Source organism: Ochotona princeps, chromosome 2 (assembly GCF_030435755.1).
Source record: "Ochotona princeps isolate mOchPri1 chromosome 2, mOchPri1.hap1, whole genome shotgun sequence".
In the NCBI taxonomy this organism is placed as follows: domain Eukaryota; kingdom Metazoa; phylum Chordata; class Mammalia; order Lagomorpha; family Ochotonidae; genus Ochotona; species Ochotona princeps.
Window position 1 is genome coordinate 6,586,490 of NC_080833.1, and position 17,233 is coordinate 6,603,722.

Consider the following 17,233-nt stretch of genomic DNA (forward strand, 5'->3'; position numbering starts at 1 on the left):
CTAGAGCCACACAAATTCACAGCCCTCTGGTCTCAGCCCCAGAGACTGCAGGCAAGGAAAGAAAGACTCGCCCTGTCTTCCTCCTCCCCTCCTCTGGCCTAAGTTTGCGCTGACTTCACCCAGCAGGCACCTGACCCTCCCAGATGAGCTGGGAGGGGCTAAAGCCCCAAGCATGGCCATGGTCGGGTGGAGGTGCAGGCAGCAAATGATATTTAAGATGTGGACTTTTGGGCCATTCAGACTTCAGAAGGAAAGCCATAGGCTACCCACAAAGCTCCACGTTCAGAAACTCAAGCTTTGAGAAAGGTGAAGACCAAGAAGAGAAGAAAAGAAAACTACCAAGTGGAGAGGCCGGGCCAGAGAAGGAGCATTGGGTCTGCTGCAAACCCTGCAGACCTCAGCTGGGACCCCCAGGTTCTCCCGCAGGGAGAGCCCTTCTCATCCAGGCCCAGGAAAGATGCTGCCAAAGACTCTTTCAGCCCTCACATGGTTCTGCGTTTTCATCGTGGCCTTCGTGAGCCATCCGGTGTGGCTGCAGAAGCCCCCTAAGCCCAAGACGCCTGCACAGCCCAAGGCGGCTGCCTGCTGCAAGGAGGTGAAGGAGCTCAAGGCCCAGGTGGCCAACTTGAGCAGCCTGCTGGGCAAGCTGAGCGAGAAGCAGGAGCGTGACTGGGTGAGCGTGGTCATGCAAGTGATGGAGCTGGAAAGCAACGGCAAGCGCATGGAGTCTCGGCTCACAGACGCCGAGAGCAAGTACTCTGAGATGAACAACCAGATGGACATCATGCAACTGCAGGCGGCGCAGACCCTCACTCAGACCTCGGCAGGTAAGGTCCACCTGCCACTCAGTGCCTTTCCGTCAAACAGCCCAGAGCCTCCTGTTTGCTGCTGCTTCCGGACCAGTTGGTCGGCAAGATGGGGGTGGGGTGTGATGGGGGGGTACATCTTCTCTTTAGTTAAGGCACTGGACCACTTTGCTTGTTTCTGAAAGTTTACCCAACGTCTTCATGTTTTCTGTTTAGGCATGCAATGTTTTAGCAACTTAGCCATCTTAGAGCACTGGGCAATGATAAAGTTTTCCCAAACCCACAGACTGAGTCTTAGATGCAGGGTTCAAGTCCTCCTGGCGGGTGCAGCTATGTCAATTCCTTATGAGCAGGTGGCAGGCTGCCCCCCAGCTCCCATGACCACGTTGGTGGCTCCAGGAGACAAACCCCACCAAGCAGACTTCCTGGTGCCCCCGGGATGTAGCAGGATTGGGCACCAGGGAAACCCTTGTCCTCTCTGTGCATCCCTCTCTCCTGCTGGCTTGGAACTCAGTGCACAGGCATTTCCACAGCCGTTTAATGAGTCCTTTGTGTTCACGTAAGGACAGGCTCCTCAAAGTTCCTCAGTACTTTTTCACCCCGTACACTCAAACTCTAAATAATATAGGTAATAAGGAAATGTGATACTGAGTGATAGGTTTTGACAGGCCAAAAATAAAATCCATTTAACGTTTTCTTTTTCAGAAATAGCTTTCAGTTACTTGTTAGCATGGCTTGGATGAGCTAATGTGAATTCATCTTTCAGAGACCATTTTTAATTTCTGAAGTTACCAAGAAAATATTCATTATAAGGCATATACCTTATAGATAGGTAATTTCCTGGTGACATAAAAATGACTAGTCACATAATCAGCGACGTTAAGAACAAAGACATTATCTTCTAATGAGGAAGTCATTGTTTATATCCTCAGTTCAAATTAAAGTTTTAACATAAATTAAGTTTCAAAATTCTGTTTTCTGAACTGTGTATAAATCACTTTTGAAGTATAGACTTCTCACCTTGCGAAGGTATTCTTGGGCTATTTTCCAGACAAGGGAGTATTGGTTTGGTCTGTGAGATGAAATCAGACATGTGGAAAGCCAGCTCAGATCTATCTGCTGCTCCCCCAACCAGCAGGAAGCCACCTGCAGGCCACTTACAGCCCCACGGCAGGCCTTGGCTTGGCTTAGCTAGGCCTGCCATCCTTATTCTCTTCTCTGTGGCTGGGGCTGGGTCACCTCTATACTCCAAGGAGGTTGTCCCTGGAGAAAGCAGTAAGTGGATGTGTTCATCAGCGACGGGAAGGGAAGAAATCTGAGGGTCATGACAAGTGTACCCTGTCTCCTCTTTTACCTGCTCCAAGGAACCAAACACCTCAGACATCCGCCATCCTTGCTGTCTTTTCTAAGGCCCCAGAGCAGTGGTCTCCAGGGAGAAAAAAAAAAAAATCCTCAAACACAGAAGGCAAGAACGCACCTGGCTTGGAGGGCCCCGACTTTCCGAATCCGCTCAGGAACGTCTCTTTCACAAGCCCTGCTGTCCACAACAGCGAGACAAAACCTGCCCTGGAGCACAGGTGCACGGCAGCCAGGGCAGCACGTGACTCACCCCCAGTGACAGGCAGCCCCAGGCTTTCATTTCTGTGTGCCTACAAAGCTTCTAAAGGCAGGCCTCAAAGTACTCCTCAGAACGACTTCACCTGCATCTGAGGATGGCCCCGTTAGGTTGAGCAGGGAAAGGTGAGATTGCAAAATCGATCTCCCTTAATTAGGATCCCAGTCACCAGGAGCCAGCACTTGTGGAAAACAACAAAATCCTAACAATCAAGGAAATATAAACCCTGACTCTGAGGTACTTGTGATTTCTCTTGTAACAGAGGTGGCAAGAAATCCGAATGATACTACAGGGATATCTCTTAGGTGGGTTCCCAGACACTGTCTCATTTCTGCAGCCCATGGCCTAGAAGCATGCAGGATCACCCATCTCAGTGGTAGCCTGAGGCCACCTGTTTGGTGGTCCCACACTCTCCTGGGAAAGGGCTCCCAGCCCTACCATCCCATCAGTGTTTGGGGAAAGCCCAAACATGGTCCCTCTTGATCTCCAAAGGCCTCTTTCTCCAAACACCACACTTCCTGGGGGTAAGGCCCATGGGAACCCTGTAGAGGAAATGAGGGTTCAGTTTGTCACCAAGTTCAGCTGCAGCAGGAACACAGCAGGGACACTCCGCCGCCACCAAGTCTGGGCCTGGCTCCTCATTTTGTGCCCTCTGCCTTTTACAGACGCCATCTATGACTGCTCATCTCTCTATCAGAAGAACTACCGCATCTCCGGGGTGTACAGGCTGCCCCCCAATGACTTCCTGGGCAGCCCAGAACTGGAGGTGAGTCATTGCTGCTCACTGCCCGCCTTGACCCTCCACCACCCAGCCCTCAAAAGTGAGCAGCCACAGAGGCTAGTCATGGCCTATAAAAGGGTTACTCCAAACAGAGAAGATCTATGTCACATTTAATCTTTGGGTTCCTTCTCTCCCCAAAATATTAAGTATCTGTTTCGTTCCCTCAATTCTTATCAAACACTAAACTTTCACACACAGATGAGCTACTTCTTCTAACTAACTCATAACTAACTCAAACCTCTTGCCATGTCCTAAAGCAACTCTTCTTTGGGGACAAGAAAGAACATGAAGGCAACACATGGACAGGACCCAAAGTTCCAGCTCTAAGCTGTAAACTCACTAACTCCAGCCTTCATTAGCCTTACTAATTGTCTCTGTGGCCTGGCCACCAATACTGAAGCAGCAGAGTAAGCCAGGGTGACCATGGAAGCGTGTGTGTCCCCTTGCTCTGTGGGGACAAGGTAAAGGGTGGCGAAGGCTGTTCTCATGCACCTGCTGGCCATGCCTGTTAGTCCCTGGCCAGAACACCCTTTCTGCTCTAGGTGTTCTGTGACATGGACACCACAGGTGGAGGCTGGACCCTCATCCAGAGGCGCAAGAGTGGCCTGGTCTCCTTCTACCGGGACTGGAAGCAGTATAAACAAGGTTTTGGCAGCATCCGTGGGGACTTCTGGCTGGGGAATGAACATATCCACCGGCTCTCTAGACAGCCAACCCGGCTTCGTGTGGAAATGGAGGTGAGTTTGAGGCTGGAGACCCTGGGCCTGGTCCAGAGCTGCCACACACCAGTGTGCACTGCTGCAGGTGCCACCCAGGGTCTCAGTCATTGCAGATGGGAGGTTACTAGGATTCTCCTGCACAGCTTATCAATAGCAATTCTTGTCCTATTTTTTCACCAAAGTGGACTGTAGATGGCGCGGAGATGGACAGGCCCAGGCCAGAGCAGAGCAGGTCCATCAGAGAGCTGGGCTGAAACACCAGTGCCTCCACTCTGGCCTGGGGCATGGGGTCCTTGAGGTACCAGTCTATAGGTACTGACTGGCAAGAAATCTTCAAGTAGTCTCTGTGCCTCTACATCTCTGAACAAAATTGAGCAGAAACACACCTACCTCCCCTCCTTTCAGACAAGAGAGACCAATGAGAATGAGAATCAATTAAGGCCAAATGGTGTCTAGAAGCAGCTTTGACCTAGACCTGGGTTAGCCTGGTAAACTAGAGGTAAACAAGGAATGAAATCCTACTTTTAGGGCAAGAGAAAGACGACAGGGAATGCAGCAGTGCCTGCTGCCGCAGCCTGACTCTGCTCCTCCAACAGGACTGGGAGGGCACTGTGCGTTACGCAGAGTACAGCCACTTCGCCCTGAGCAATGAGCTCAACAGCTACCGCCTCTTCCTGGGCAACTACAGTGGCAACGCAGGCAATGATGCCCTCTACTACCATAACAACACAGCCTTCAGCACCAAGGACAAGGACAATGACAACTGCCTGGACAAGTGTGCACAGCTGCGCAAAGGTGAGCTCTGGGGAGACGGGGAGGGTCAGGACAAGCCCACGGTCCCATCTGAGAAGGTGAATATGTAACTGTGCCATGCTCTGCTATGGCTATTCTTTTTGATACTGGCTCTAGATTTTCTTTCTTCCTGCTTAAAAACATGACCGGATGTATACTCTGTTGCCTGTCTTTGCGGGGAGAGTGCTGTGTTCTGCTGCTGAACCTTGCTCTGTCTCTTGCGCCAGGTGGATACTGGTACAACTGCTGCACAGACTCCAACCTCAACGGGGTCTACTACCGCCAGGGAGAGCACGACAAGCACCTGGATGGCATCACCTGGTACGGCTGGCATGGAGCCAGTTACTCCCTCAAGCGGGTGGAGATGAAAATTCGCCCAGAAGACTTCAAGCCTTGAATGGAAACTGCCGTGGAGCAGGGCTTCAGAACCCTAGACACAAGGAGAGGCGCGAAGGTGGAGGAGGACAGGAAAGGAGCGTGGGAGGGCACGGCTTAGAATCTCCAATGACAGAGTCAGTCAACACAGTTCTACGCACATGCATGTGGTGGTCCACACATGCAGTGCTTCCCCCATGGGTCCTGCTCAGTGCTTCTTAAGAGGCTGACCCGAGTGGGATCTCTCGGCCTGTGACCCCTAACCTAACTTTTCCACGTTTGTCTGGAGGAAAAAGCTGTGAGACTGCTTAGGCTATGTAAGGGCAAAACCCAAATTCCTTCACTAACAAAATGACATTATTTTGATTTTCATAGGAGAGGTCTGAGCGTCAGGGAAAGGAGTGGAAGAGGGTGGTGGAGGCGGCCACGTTCCTTCTTTTAAATCACTCCACACAGCTTTGTAAAACACAGTGAGTTCAATGGAACGCAGTGGTCCAGGCTGGACTCACTGGGAGACTCTACAGTCCTGGGCCTGACAATCAGACCCCTGGCTCCGCCTCTGCTCCCCCTCCTCCGCCACTGAGGAAGAGGACTGAGAGGACCTAGGACAACAGTGGGAGTTAAGGACAGTCCCTCCCGGTCACCTGCCCCAAACTGCCTTCAAATACTCGTGGTCCATTTAGATACATGCATTGTTATTTACTTTGTAAGAAATGTTGTCCATAAAAAATAACTGAAAAACACAGGTATCAAAAGTACCACGGTTATAAATTCATGCTGTATATAAGCATCATGTTTTGTAAAAATAAAATATTCTAGTTTGGGTTTTAAACAAAATTTCTTTTCTATCTTTTAAAAGATTTATGTATTTATGCATTTTCATTGCAAAGTCAGATTTTCAGAGAAGGAGAGACAGAGAGAAAGATCTTCCACCTCCTGGTTCACTTCCCAAGTGATAGCAACGGCCAGAGCTGAGCCAAGCCAAGCCAAAGCCGGGAGCTAGGAACTTCCTCCGGGTCTCCCGTGTGGGTGCAGGGTCCCATGGCTTTGGCCCATCCTCCACTGCTTTCCCAGGCCACAAGCAGGGAGGTGGAAGGGGAAGTGGAGTAGACGGGACACAAATCAGCACCTATATGGGATTCTGGCGCTTGCAAGGTGAGGATTTTAGCTACTAGGCTACTGCACCAGGCACCCTTTTCATCCTTTAAACCCCTTCAAAACCTGTGTATCTCCTTCTCATTTCTTACGCTACCACTTTGAACAAGGTGCAAGTCCAAGCTAGAAAACAGAGGCTAAGCAGTGACAGAGCCAGGGCGGAGGAGCAGGGATTCAGAGATAAACGGCAACGGTGAAAGAGGGCAGGACCCCCAGAGTGGGGCTGGATCCTGGGCCACCTCACCTACTCCTGGAGCCCACGGACACCATCTGGTTTCAAAATATTTCCCAAACAATCACTCCTGTTATTGATAGGAACACAGCTAGGAAAACGCCCCCCAAGCCAGTCAGGTCAGGTGAGCCAGTCTTCTCGGTCAATATTCTCCGTGCACCTAATATCACCCTCCACTGATGGGAAACCATCTCATCTTTAAAGCAAGAACCTGGGGAACTTTCAAAGAAACCAAGTTGGTACAGAAGAACTACCTGGCATGGGGCTCCCCATGGACGGACATTCAAACAAACTTCTCCAGGAGGGAGGAGAGCGGAGGCACTCAGATCATACTAGTAGGAAGAACGAATCAAACCCAGAGGCTGAAGCTGAATGCAGTCACTAATATTCTCTCTCATTTCCTATCTACTTTGCAACCAGAACAATCCAAGGTTTGAAGTCAGCCTCTGGTTTCCTTACTGCTTGAGGAAAAACTTCTAGAGAGAGGCAGAGGGCCAAGGGAGAGCGGCTGTACAGAACACCCCACACCCACTTCCCGGCAGCTGTGTGGGCGGAGCCTGCGCCTACAGATGAACCAGCCACAAAATGAGAATTCTGTGTGGAGGGAAGAAACTGCCTCTGTATTGAAAAAACTTTTATTTCCCTCGTCCATCAACGATAGAGTATAACTAGTGTTGCCATAGCATTTGCTCTGATTTAGGTATTCTAAGTCATCGAGAGATGACACATTTCCATAGCACCTGTTCAGGGCCACTGGATGTGGACAGCAAGGACTGAGAGATGACAGCAGTGCGTGGTCTCTGCCTGGAAGCAGACAGGATAATCAGGAACCGAGAGGAGAGCTTGGTGTGGCTCCTGAAGGTAACGAAACTACACTAAGAAGGTAGATTCCTTCAAGAAGACTTGGAGGAATCAGCCTGACCAAAATACCCACCTAGTGAGCACTGGTGGATACTTTAATTGTTTCTAAAGTTCATTTGAAAGGCAGATTCAGACAGAGACATGCCCTCCACGATGCACTCCCCAAATCCCGCAACAGTCAACGCTGGGCCAGGCTGGAGCTACGAGCTCGGCTCAGGTCTCATTTGTGGGTGGCAGGGACCCAAGGACGTGTGCCATCATCTGCTGCTTCCTGAATATACAATTAGGAAGCTGAAACGGAAACCAGGAAGTGAAATGATCTTGAACTAAGGGCCTAAGTTCATGAGATAAAAATGGATCCCTAAACATGGCCTAACTGATGTGCCAAATACCTACTCCCTCCCACCTCTGGTTTTCTTTTAGATTTTGCAGATGTCACAATCAGAAAAAGTTTTCAAAAGGGGATTTAAGGCTGGGCACTGAAGGCCATCTAGCTCTGAGTAGCTCCTCAGTAGGAGACGGGAAGGCCAGCAGACCTTGTCCTCACGTTCTGGGTAACCAAGCAAAAAAAAAAAAACACAAGTTGTCTTCGTGTGTGTGTGTTTTCTATAACCAACTGCCTTTTCAATCTTACTGACAAATGTGTGGAGCTCTGTGGAGCTGGGAGTCATTTACACCGACTCCATGGGACGCCCTCCTTTGGGGCTCACACACAGGATTGTCTGTGCTGGGTAGAGGTAGCAAGTCCACACACAGCCACACTTAGAGGCTGAGCCAGCAGCAAGAGAACCATAGTGTTAGCAGAGCGCAGCTTTCCATGACAAAACATAAGGAACAGCCGTGTGTGATCACCCTGATTGCCCCAGAAAGCCTTTAAGGCAGTTGGCTCCATACTGGGATCTGCAAGCATGTGCAAATTCTTCTTTTAATATAATTATTGTCTAAACATGACAGTACAGGAACTGTTTACACAGCACTTACAACCTGGAGATGATGTCAAATGTACAGGAGGCTGTGTACAGATTCTACACAAACCCTGTGCCGTTCTACTCCAGGGCCCTGAGCACAGTGTCTGGTGGGACTGACTCAGAGCAGACACAAAAGGCAACTGTATGTATATTACCACAATTTCTTAAAAAAAAAAAAAGACAAAAAGGTGAACAAATTGGTGAAGGGTAACAAAAGAATAAAAAAACTAAGGGGTGGGGCTTCTAACTCACCATAGGTGAGGCACCTGAAATTTGAGAGCGGGGCCAGGAGTTTAGCCTCAAGATCCCCAGCTGCTGATACTGAGGAAGAGAATTCCATCTGTTACTGATTGGCAACTTCAAAACCGGACCGAAGTGGTGACCTAGGGACATGACCACCAGTACTCTGGCTCCTGGAAGGAGTTTCCAGGGGGTTCCCACAGGACAGTCCTGGGAATTGACTCCTTAAAAGTACATTTGTTGGAGCTGATCTTTTTAAAACTTCCTCTGAGGGCCAGTACTGCCACAGTACATTAGGCAGCTGTGTGTATGACACCGATATCCCAAGTCAGAGTGCCAGTTCAAGTCTGGCTGCTCCATGGAAGACCAGGATGGAGTTCCAAGCACCTGGCTTTGATCTGGCCCAGCCCCAGCCAACGTGAACATTTAGGGAGTAAACAGCTTAATGGGGGATTTCTCTCCGTGTCTTTCCCTTCCTCGATCTCTGTTGTTCTGCCTTTCAAATAAATAGTAAACAAATCTTAAGCCACCACCACTACCTTTCTGCAGTAAAGACGATAGGATATCACAACGGTACTTAGGACAAGCAGCCCTAGAAAATCATGAGGCGGGCCCGGCACTGTGGCCTAGCGGCTGAAGTCCTCGCCTTGAACGCGCCGGGATCCCATATGGGCACTGGTTCTAATCCCAGCAGCTCCACTTCCCATCCAGCTCCCTGCTTGTGGCCTGGGAAAGCAGTCGAGGACGGCCCAAAGCCTTGGGACCCTGTACCCGCGTGGGAGACCCGGAAGAGGTTCCTGTCTCCCGGCTTCAGAACGATGTAGCACCGGCCGTTGCGCTCACTTGGGGAGTAAATCATCAGATGGAAGATCTTCTTCTCTGTCTCTCCTCTGTATATCTGACTTTGTAATAAAAATAAATAAATCTTAAAAAAAAAAAGAAAATCATGAGGCAAAAGCTGCCACAGGTGTGGGAAGCCACAAAAGTGAAGAGGGCACAAGGGCACTCTGAGCTCAGCCGCTGACAGCACGCAAGGCTTAGAGCGTGGGGCCCCGGAACGCAGCTAAGGGGGGAAAGTCAAGATCAACCTGCAGGAGTTCTGAGGCTCTACTGTCAATTATAACAGGCTCAAGAAGCTTAATGATGACCTTCCTGAACACTTTCTAGACCCCTGGTTCTACTATAAATCTGCAGTAACTAGAACACTCTCAAATACAGGAGGAAAAAAAATCAGGAGTTACAAAAGGTAGGACTCAAATGGAAAAGGTTACCAGGGAAATGATGTGTAAACGCTATTTACACTGACTGCCAGACCCACCACTGGACAGCCAATGAGACTGCGGCACCAAAGCCAGACAGGGGAGGACAGGCACGTTTGCACGGATGTACCCTGTTCCTAATTTGAAACAGGACCAAGTTTCAGACGATGGCATGTTTATAACTGCCCCCAACTGGTATTTTTCATCTTATGTGAAAGGTAGATAGAAAGATGGAAAGTTCCTCACTGTTCACTCCCTGTTGCTCACAGTAGCTGCAGCCAGGAGTCAGGCACTCAGCCCTGGTCTCCGACACGTGCGGCAGGGAGTCAACCACCCGAGCCACCGTGTGCTGCTTCCCAAGGTATGCATGGGCAGGAAGCTGGAATTAGGGGCACAGGACTCAAGCCCTGGCTCTCCAATTTAGGATGTGAGGGTCACAAGCAGGGTCAAACACCCTCTATCACAATATTTTAGAAATTAACAATTTCTCTCAAAGTCCAATTTATTCAAGCTATAATATGATTCTGTTTCTACCCTTTGGTTCACTTTTTTTTTAAAAAAGATTTATTTATTTTTATTGGCAAGGCAGACAGGTGTACAGAGGAGGAGAGACAGAGAGAAACATCTTCCATCTGCTGATTTACTCCCCAAGTGGCTGCAATGGCCAAAGCTGAGAAGATCCGAAGCCAGGAGCCAGGAGCTTTCTCCCGCATGGGTGCAGGGTCCCGAGGCTTGGGCCATCCTTGACTGCCTTCCTAGGCCACAAGCAGGGAGCTGGATGGGAAGCAGGGATGCTGGGACACGAACCAGTGTTCATATGGGATCCTGGCGCGTGCAAGGTGAGGACTTCAGCCACTAGGCTACCACGCTGGGTACATGGTTCACTTTTTTTAAAAGATGTATTTATTTTTCTTGGAAAGGCAGATTTATAGAGAGAAGGAGACACAGAAAAAAGATCTACCATCCACCGATTCACTCCCCAAATCACTGCAAAAGCCGGGGCTAAGCTAATCCGGAGCCAGGAGCTTCCTCCAAGTCTCCCATGCGGGTGCTGGGTCCCAAGGCTCTGGGCTATCCTCTAATGTTTTCCCAGGTCACAAGCAAGGAGCTGGAAGAAAAACAGTGTGGCTGGGATATGAACTGGCTCCCATATGGGATCCTGGCATACACAAGGCAAGGATTTAGCTACTGAGCCATAGTGCTGTGCCCAGTGAGATGGATCAATTGGTTAATCCTCCCATTGTAAGCTTCAGGATCCCATGTGGTCATTGCTCCACTTCCTATATAGCTCCCTGATTATGGCCTGAAAAAGCAGTGGAGGATGGTTTTCCCTTCATGGGAGACCCAGAAGAAGCTCCAGGCTCCTGACTTTGGATCAGCTCAGCTCTGGCTGTTGGTTCATTTGGGGAGTAAACCAGTGGATAGAAGATCTTTGTCTCTCTTTCTCTCTATAAATCTGGCTTTCCAAGGAAAATAAACAAATCTTTTTTTTTTTTTTAAGTGTTTAAAGGAATGCTTTTAGCATTTGCTCAAAGGCAGAGCGAGTGGAAACATGGCTATTGGATTACCCTCTCAAATGAAGGCATTTCCATACACAGCAGGCTGCAGCAAATCCAGCAGAGCAATTTATCAGCTCGGTAATTTTTCCTGTATTATCCATAGTGAAACCAACCGTGTTAGCATTTTCATGAAGATAATTAAATCTCAGAGTTAATAATCTCTGATAATCATTAGAGCAAGTGAACAGTTTTTGAGGCATTAAGGCTAACATGTTGGATTGCTTGTAATTTCCTAACAGAAAATTCTATTAAACAACTGATTTCTTCCATTTTCAGAAGACTGTAAACCATCTCGAGAGAATATTCATAGAATCCCGAAGGAGGAGGACTCCCACACCAGCAGACTCGCTGATAAACCCTACCTGCCTTGGAAGCCCAGGACCTCGTGTATTGTACCGGGCCCCAGGGAGCACAATCTCCCCCGCCCCTCTCTTAGGCTGCCTGGGCTCTAAAACTGCTCCTAGACTGATTCCAGCATGACAAGAAAACAGAGCTTGGAAGACCACAGAAACCCAAGTGGTAAGAGTCAGCAGAAACGACAATGAGAGCGGGACCACAGGAGAGAACCACCTGCGAGCCCATGGCATTTCAACACGCTGCCCAGCACCAGGGGCAGATTTCACATTGCCAAAGTCTTCAAGTAACTCGGGTCAGAGTAGCACCAGGCAGCGGGAGAAGAGAACTCATCTTGGAAGAAGAGCAGTTAAGGGTTTATGGTTTACCTGATAAGAGACTCCAGAATGGCAGGGGTGGGGCCCTTCTGGAATTCCAGCTCCTTGTAGTGCAGTGCTTTGGCGTAGGCGCGGCACTTGGCAGCTCTCTCTCCCAGCAGGACAATGCCATTGTCGTCTCTCAGAGGCAGCGGGCCCTAGGGGAGAGCAAAGCATGTGACGCAGGAAAGTGGCAGAGGGGCACAGGCAAGACAGCGCCGCATGGACACTCCTCTCCTCATGCCAGCTGCTTCTTGCCAACTTCCATCTGAACAACGGGGGAGAGTGTTACCTTGTCACTATGTTCCATGAACTCCGCCAAGTTTAAGAGCGTCTGTGTGACCTCAGCGATGTCCTGTGAGGTAAGGGCCAGCTCGATGCTTCTAATGAGCTCGTCCTGCTGGTCTTCATTCAGTTCAGACCAGCAGGACACAAACGCAGCATTGAAGAGGTCCCTGAGGGTACAGAGGGGTTGAGAAGACATTAGAAACCGCTGGTATACCTCTGCCTGCTGTCGCAGTCACAGGTATTCATTCAGCTGAACTTGCTACAAATGGTCTCAGTCTTATTGGAATAACAGGGCAGGCAGTGCTCATTTAGCATTTGAACTGAGGCCAATATAACTGAGTAAGTGAATTTCACACTTCATTTTTTTAAGGTTTATTTTGTTTTTATTGTCAAGATATTGTCAGATATACGGAGAGAAGGAGAGAGAGAGATGATCTTCCGTCCACTGATTCACTCCCCAAGTGGCCACAATGGCTGGAGCTGAGCTGATCCGAAGCCAGGAGCCCAGCACCTCTTCCAGGTCTCCCAGGCAGATTCAGGATTTCAAGGATGCTGAATGCCAGATTCCCATAACCCTCGACTGCTTTCCCAGGCCACAAGCAGGGAGCTGGACGGGAAGCGGGGCCACTGGGGTTAGAACCAGCATCCATATGGGATCCTGGCACACACAAGGCGAGAACTTTAGCTGCAAGGCTACCACGCTGGGTCCCTTAACTTCATTTTAATGAAACTAAAATAACTAACTAGGTAGTAACCACTATATCTTACAGGAATGGTAAAAAGGAGGGAGAGACAGAGATCTTCATTCTGCTGCTTCACTCCCCAAATGGCCACAAGGGTCAGAGCTCAGGATCAGTGGAGGGCGGGTCTGAAGCTGGGAACTTCCAAGGCTGACATGGTGCAGGGACTTTGGGACTTAGCCCATCCTTCACTGCTTTCCCAGGCAATTAGCAGGAGCTGGAATCAAAGTTGGATGACTTGAACTGGCACTCACATGGGATGCTGGTGCTGCGGATGTAGGCCCTGGCCTGTATGGCACCGCACCAGCCCCTTGCTTTTGTTTTTTATCTCAGTCACAATGAAAATGACAGTTATGAGTTTTCATATGTTTTGTTCAACTTTTCCGAGAAATGTATATGAGGCAGTCATCATCGATCTGCTATTGCTTTCTAACTATAATCAGAATCCTGAGCTGGGGGCCAGCACTGTGGCAGAGCAGGTAAAGCTGCCGCCTGCAATGCCAGCATCCCATCAGGGCACTGTTTTTTTGTTGTCCCTTTTCCACTTTCTATCCAGCTCCCTGTTAATCACCTGGGAAAAGCAGCAGAGGATGGTCCAAGCACTTGGTCCCCTGCTATTCAGGTCGGAGACCCAGATGAAGCTCCTGGCTCCTGGCTTCAGTCTGGTTCACTCCGGGCCATTGTGGCCATCCAGGAAGTGAACCAGCTGATGGAAGATCTCTCTCTCTCTCTCCCCCTCTTTCTTTGTAACTCCTTCAAATAAGCAAATCTTTTTTTTTTTTTAAAATTACGAGCTGATAGCATAAACTAACAGTATTGGCAAATAGAACCCAAACCTACAACTCTGAAAGATCCTCTAAGCCAAACGACGGGACCAGAGGTGACAACACCACCGCAGCATCACGCAGGTGGACGCATCTTCCGTTTCTGGCATCTAATTTTAGTCCCACCCTCACTTTTGCAGGGAATGTGGAAAGAGAAGTGTTGGAAACTATGGGATTTGCTAAAAGTGGGTTTAGCATTTGATGCAATGCCTACACATTAAAAGGCAAAATTAAGACAAATGTGAATAATGTTGTAACTGACAGAATAAAACTTGGAATTCAAAGGATAATATGAAGACTAAGAAGTCCTATGTGAATAAAGAAGTAAGTCCTCCTACTACAGGCCAAAGGTCCACTGGACTCCCACACACTTATCTAGGACTTACTGGGTAGACACCAGTACATCTGCTACACGGGCACCACGGCACTGTGCCTGGAGGTGACTCGGGCACAAGAGAGGTGCCATATGAAATCTGCACATTATGAAACAGGGAAACTATCTTTTAAAAATATTCATTTTATTTGATAGGCAGATTTAAGACAGGGAAGGAGAGAGATATTCCATCCACTGGCTCACTCCCCCAAGTAGCTGTAATGGCTGGAACTGAACCAGCTCAAAGCCAGGAGCCTGGAGCTTCTCCCAGGTCTCCCATGTGGGTGTGGGGGCCCAGGGACTTGAGCCATCTTCCACTGTTTTCCCAGGCCATAAGCAGGGAACTGAACAGGAAGTGGAGCAGTTGGAACATGAACTGTTCCATTACAGGATGTTGGTACCATACGCAGAGGCTTAGCCTACTTAGCACCGCGGTGTCAGACCCAGGGAAAGTATTCTGAGGGCATTAAAAAAAGCTTGGCCTCACTATAACAATGTTGGTTGAGACATCAAGTTTTACATCTGGGTTCCCAGGTTTTATCTGCAGCTTCCTGCCAGCGTGGCCCCTGGGAGTCAACAGGTGCTGGCTCAAGAGGCTAGCTCCCCCCACCCGCAGGAGGTTCCTAGATTGAGTGCCGTCTCAGATCCTAGCCACATCTCAGCTGCTGTGGGCATTTGGGGAGCGAACCAGAAGATGGAAGCTTTGTATACAGCTCTTGCATTAAAAAAAAAAAATCCCTACAATTTAAAAAGAAAGAAATAGGAATAAAAAAATGGCAATGAAGCAAGAATCTTATTAGAGACCAACTCTACTCCTGTTCACTCTACAAAGTAAACCAGCTGTGCTGGTCAAAATAAAATAAAAGCCTTGATTTAAAAAAAATATTTTGCTAATGAATAGTTACTTGTTAATTAAACCATTATTTTATGCCTCATTGCAAATAATAAATACCTATTTTAGAAAAATATGAAAAGGATAAAGAAACTAATCAGTTAAAAATAGCCACTGTTGCATTACTTTCTTGTCTTTATAAACATAATTTTCAATAGTTGAAACCATGCATTCATTTTGCCTTCCATTTTGTTTACTTATATTTTAGTCTTTCACATGCATTAAGCATCTTTATTAAACAAATCTTCAATGGCTTTTAAGAGAGATTTACTCCTTAGAATGCTATTTTTAGGACAGATTCTAATTTCAAAAAATGGCTGCCACAGCATCACCTGTTCCACTTGCTCTCCCAGAGCTTGCCTCCCTTGCTCCTGAGCGGGCCTGAGCAGGCCTGAGAGGGCCGGAGCGGGCCTGAGTGGGCCTGAGCGGGCCTGAGCGGGCTTTTGGGAGAGCATACGGCAGAAGGGACATGATGCGCCCTCCAGGGTTAGGTCAGAGAAACACCACATACTTGCACCTCATGCTCTTGAAGCGCTGTCTTGTACCCAGCCACCTCTGCAAGGAAGTCTGAAATCCAGGGCGCAATGGGGCCTCTGAAGGGGGTCCAGGCTCCAGCCAAAGGTCAGCTGCTAGCTGATGGTCAGCCCTAGCGTGCCAGGCAAGGTGGTGAGCCACCTCAGATGTGCACCCTCTGGTCTCAACATGTCTGGCAAGCTGGTGAGCCACCTCAGAAGTGTACTCTCTGTTTGGGCACAGTGTGGTAGCCTAGTGGCTAAATGCCTTGCTTTGCATGCCCGGATCCCATATGGGCACCGGTTTATGTCCCAGTGGCCCCACTTCCCATCCAGCTCCCTGCCTGTGACCTGGGAAGGCAGTCTAGGATGGCCCAAAGCCTTCGCACCCTGGCACCTCTGTGGGAGATTCAGAAGGGGATCCACACTCCTGGCAATGGATCAGTTCAGCTCTGGCTGTTGCGGCTGCTTGGGGAGTGAATGGTCAGACGGAAGATCTTCCTGTCTCTCCTCCTCTGTATATCCAACTTTCCAATTAAAATAATAATAATTTAAAAAGTGCATCCTCTGGCCACCAACACCATCCTTTCTGAGTGAAGCATGTTGTCCAAACCCAAAGTGTAGACTGCTGAACAAAGCAAAGAACTGCTTCTTGGCCACTATTTCTGTGGAATTTATCAGCACAGCAATAGACAGAATATCATTAGTATTGGAAATAGGTTACTTTGTTACAGGTTGTATATTCCTTATCTGAAATGCTTGTGACCAAAAGGGTTTCAGAATTCGGATTCTTTTAATTTGCAAATAAATGGATCATACACACTCAGATAGCTTAGGCATAGGATACAAGTCTATCCCCTAACCCAAGTTACTGTATACGCTCCTACCCTACAACCAGCCTGGAGACTACGCAGCACTTTTAGTATAACTGCAACTTGACTGTGACCTGAGATCACAATTGGAGCTTTCCACTAGTAGTATCAAGTGAAGGAATTTATCTGTAGTGTACTACAGTGCAAAGTTATGACATATGCACTTCCTTCAACATGACCTTGCTTGCCTTTTTCTTTTGTCTCATGAGTTAGCAAAACCAAAAAGGCCAACCCTTTTACTATTATCTTTACTGAAAATCAATTCCCATGCATCCTTTCCTCGGTACTGACCCTCGCCATCCTTATCAAAAGCCAGCTGGGAGGGGCCCTGGCACGCCATACCTGGCCATAGGGTTGTAGGCCTGCGCCAGCGCCCAGCACGAGCGCAGGGAGGGGGATGAGGAGTCCTTCAGCAGCTCCAGGCTCAGCCGTCTCAGCCACTCCAGCCAGTCATCCTTGGAGACCCTCCTGGCAGCTCCCCAGGCCTGGAATCCCACAGGGAACAGTGGAATGTTGTTAGCTTCCTGCACCAGTTGTCAAGAGTTCTTCTCTATTTAGTGATTATTTTTCAGATTTATAAAATTATATCTCTCATGATAAAAATTCCTCTGAGCATAAACACAAAACAATATTTAACTAAAACATACAAAGCAAAAATAG

The 17,233-nt window shown here is 48.6% G+C and overlaps 2 protein-coding genes and 1 non-coding gene across 5 annotated transcripts in view; 1 reads left to right on the forward strand and 2 right to left on the reverse strand.

Annotated features, from left to right (window-relative positions):
* MTOR (mechanistic target of rapamycin kinase) overlaps nt 1–17,233 on the reverse strand; it is a 136,825-nt gene that overhangs the window by 65,939 nt on the left and 53,653 nt on the right. For all 3 annotated transcript variants that reach the window (XM_058675171.1, XM_058675160.1, XM_058675165.1), the window contains exons 26-28: nt 16,916–17,058; nt 12,365–12,527; nt 12,085–12,230 (exon numbers count right to left, since the gene is read on the reverse strand). In XM_058675171.1, the coding sequence (XP_058531154.1) occupies nt 12,085–12,230; nt 12,365–12,527; nt 16,916–17,058 (452 nt within the window). The remainder of the gene's footprint in view (nt 1–12,084; nt 12,231–12,364; nt 12,528–16,915; nt 17,059–17,233) is intronic.
* ANGPTL7 (angiopoietin like 7) lies at nt 376–5,239 on the forward strand. The gene is made up of 5 exons (XM_004596051.2): nt 376–827; nt 3,087–3,187; nt 3,745–3,939; nt 4,518–4,716; nt 4,941–5,239. Exons 1-5 carry the CDS (start codon nt 458–460, stop codon nt 5,108–5,110), a joined length of 1,035 nt encoding a protein of 344 aa, XP_004596108.1. The 5' UTR covers nt 376–457; the 3' UTR covers nt 5,111–5,239.
* LOC118758730 (small nucleolar RNA SNORD116) lies at nt 13,425–13,518 on the reverse strand. Its single transcript, XR_004995813.1, has one exon. It is a non-coding gene; the product is annotated as a small nucleolar RNA SNORD116 (small nucleolar RNA).

Bases quoted from the DNA above. Each gene is read 5' to 3' on its own strand.
- ANGPTL7 (XM_004596051.2), top strand. From the start codon at position 458: ATGCTGCCAAAGACTCTTTCAGCCCTCACATGGTTCTGCGTTTTCATC. The intron at 3,188-3,744 runs GTGAGTCATTGC...TTTCTGCTCTAG, and splicing joins TGGGCAGCCCAGAACTGGAG to GTGTTCTGTGACATGGACAC. The intron at 3,940-4,517 runs GTGAGTTTGAGG...CTCCTCCAACAG, and splicing joins GGCTTCGTGTGGAAATGGAG to GACTGGGAGGGCACTGTGCG.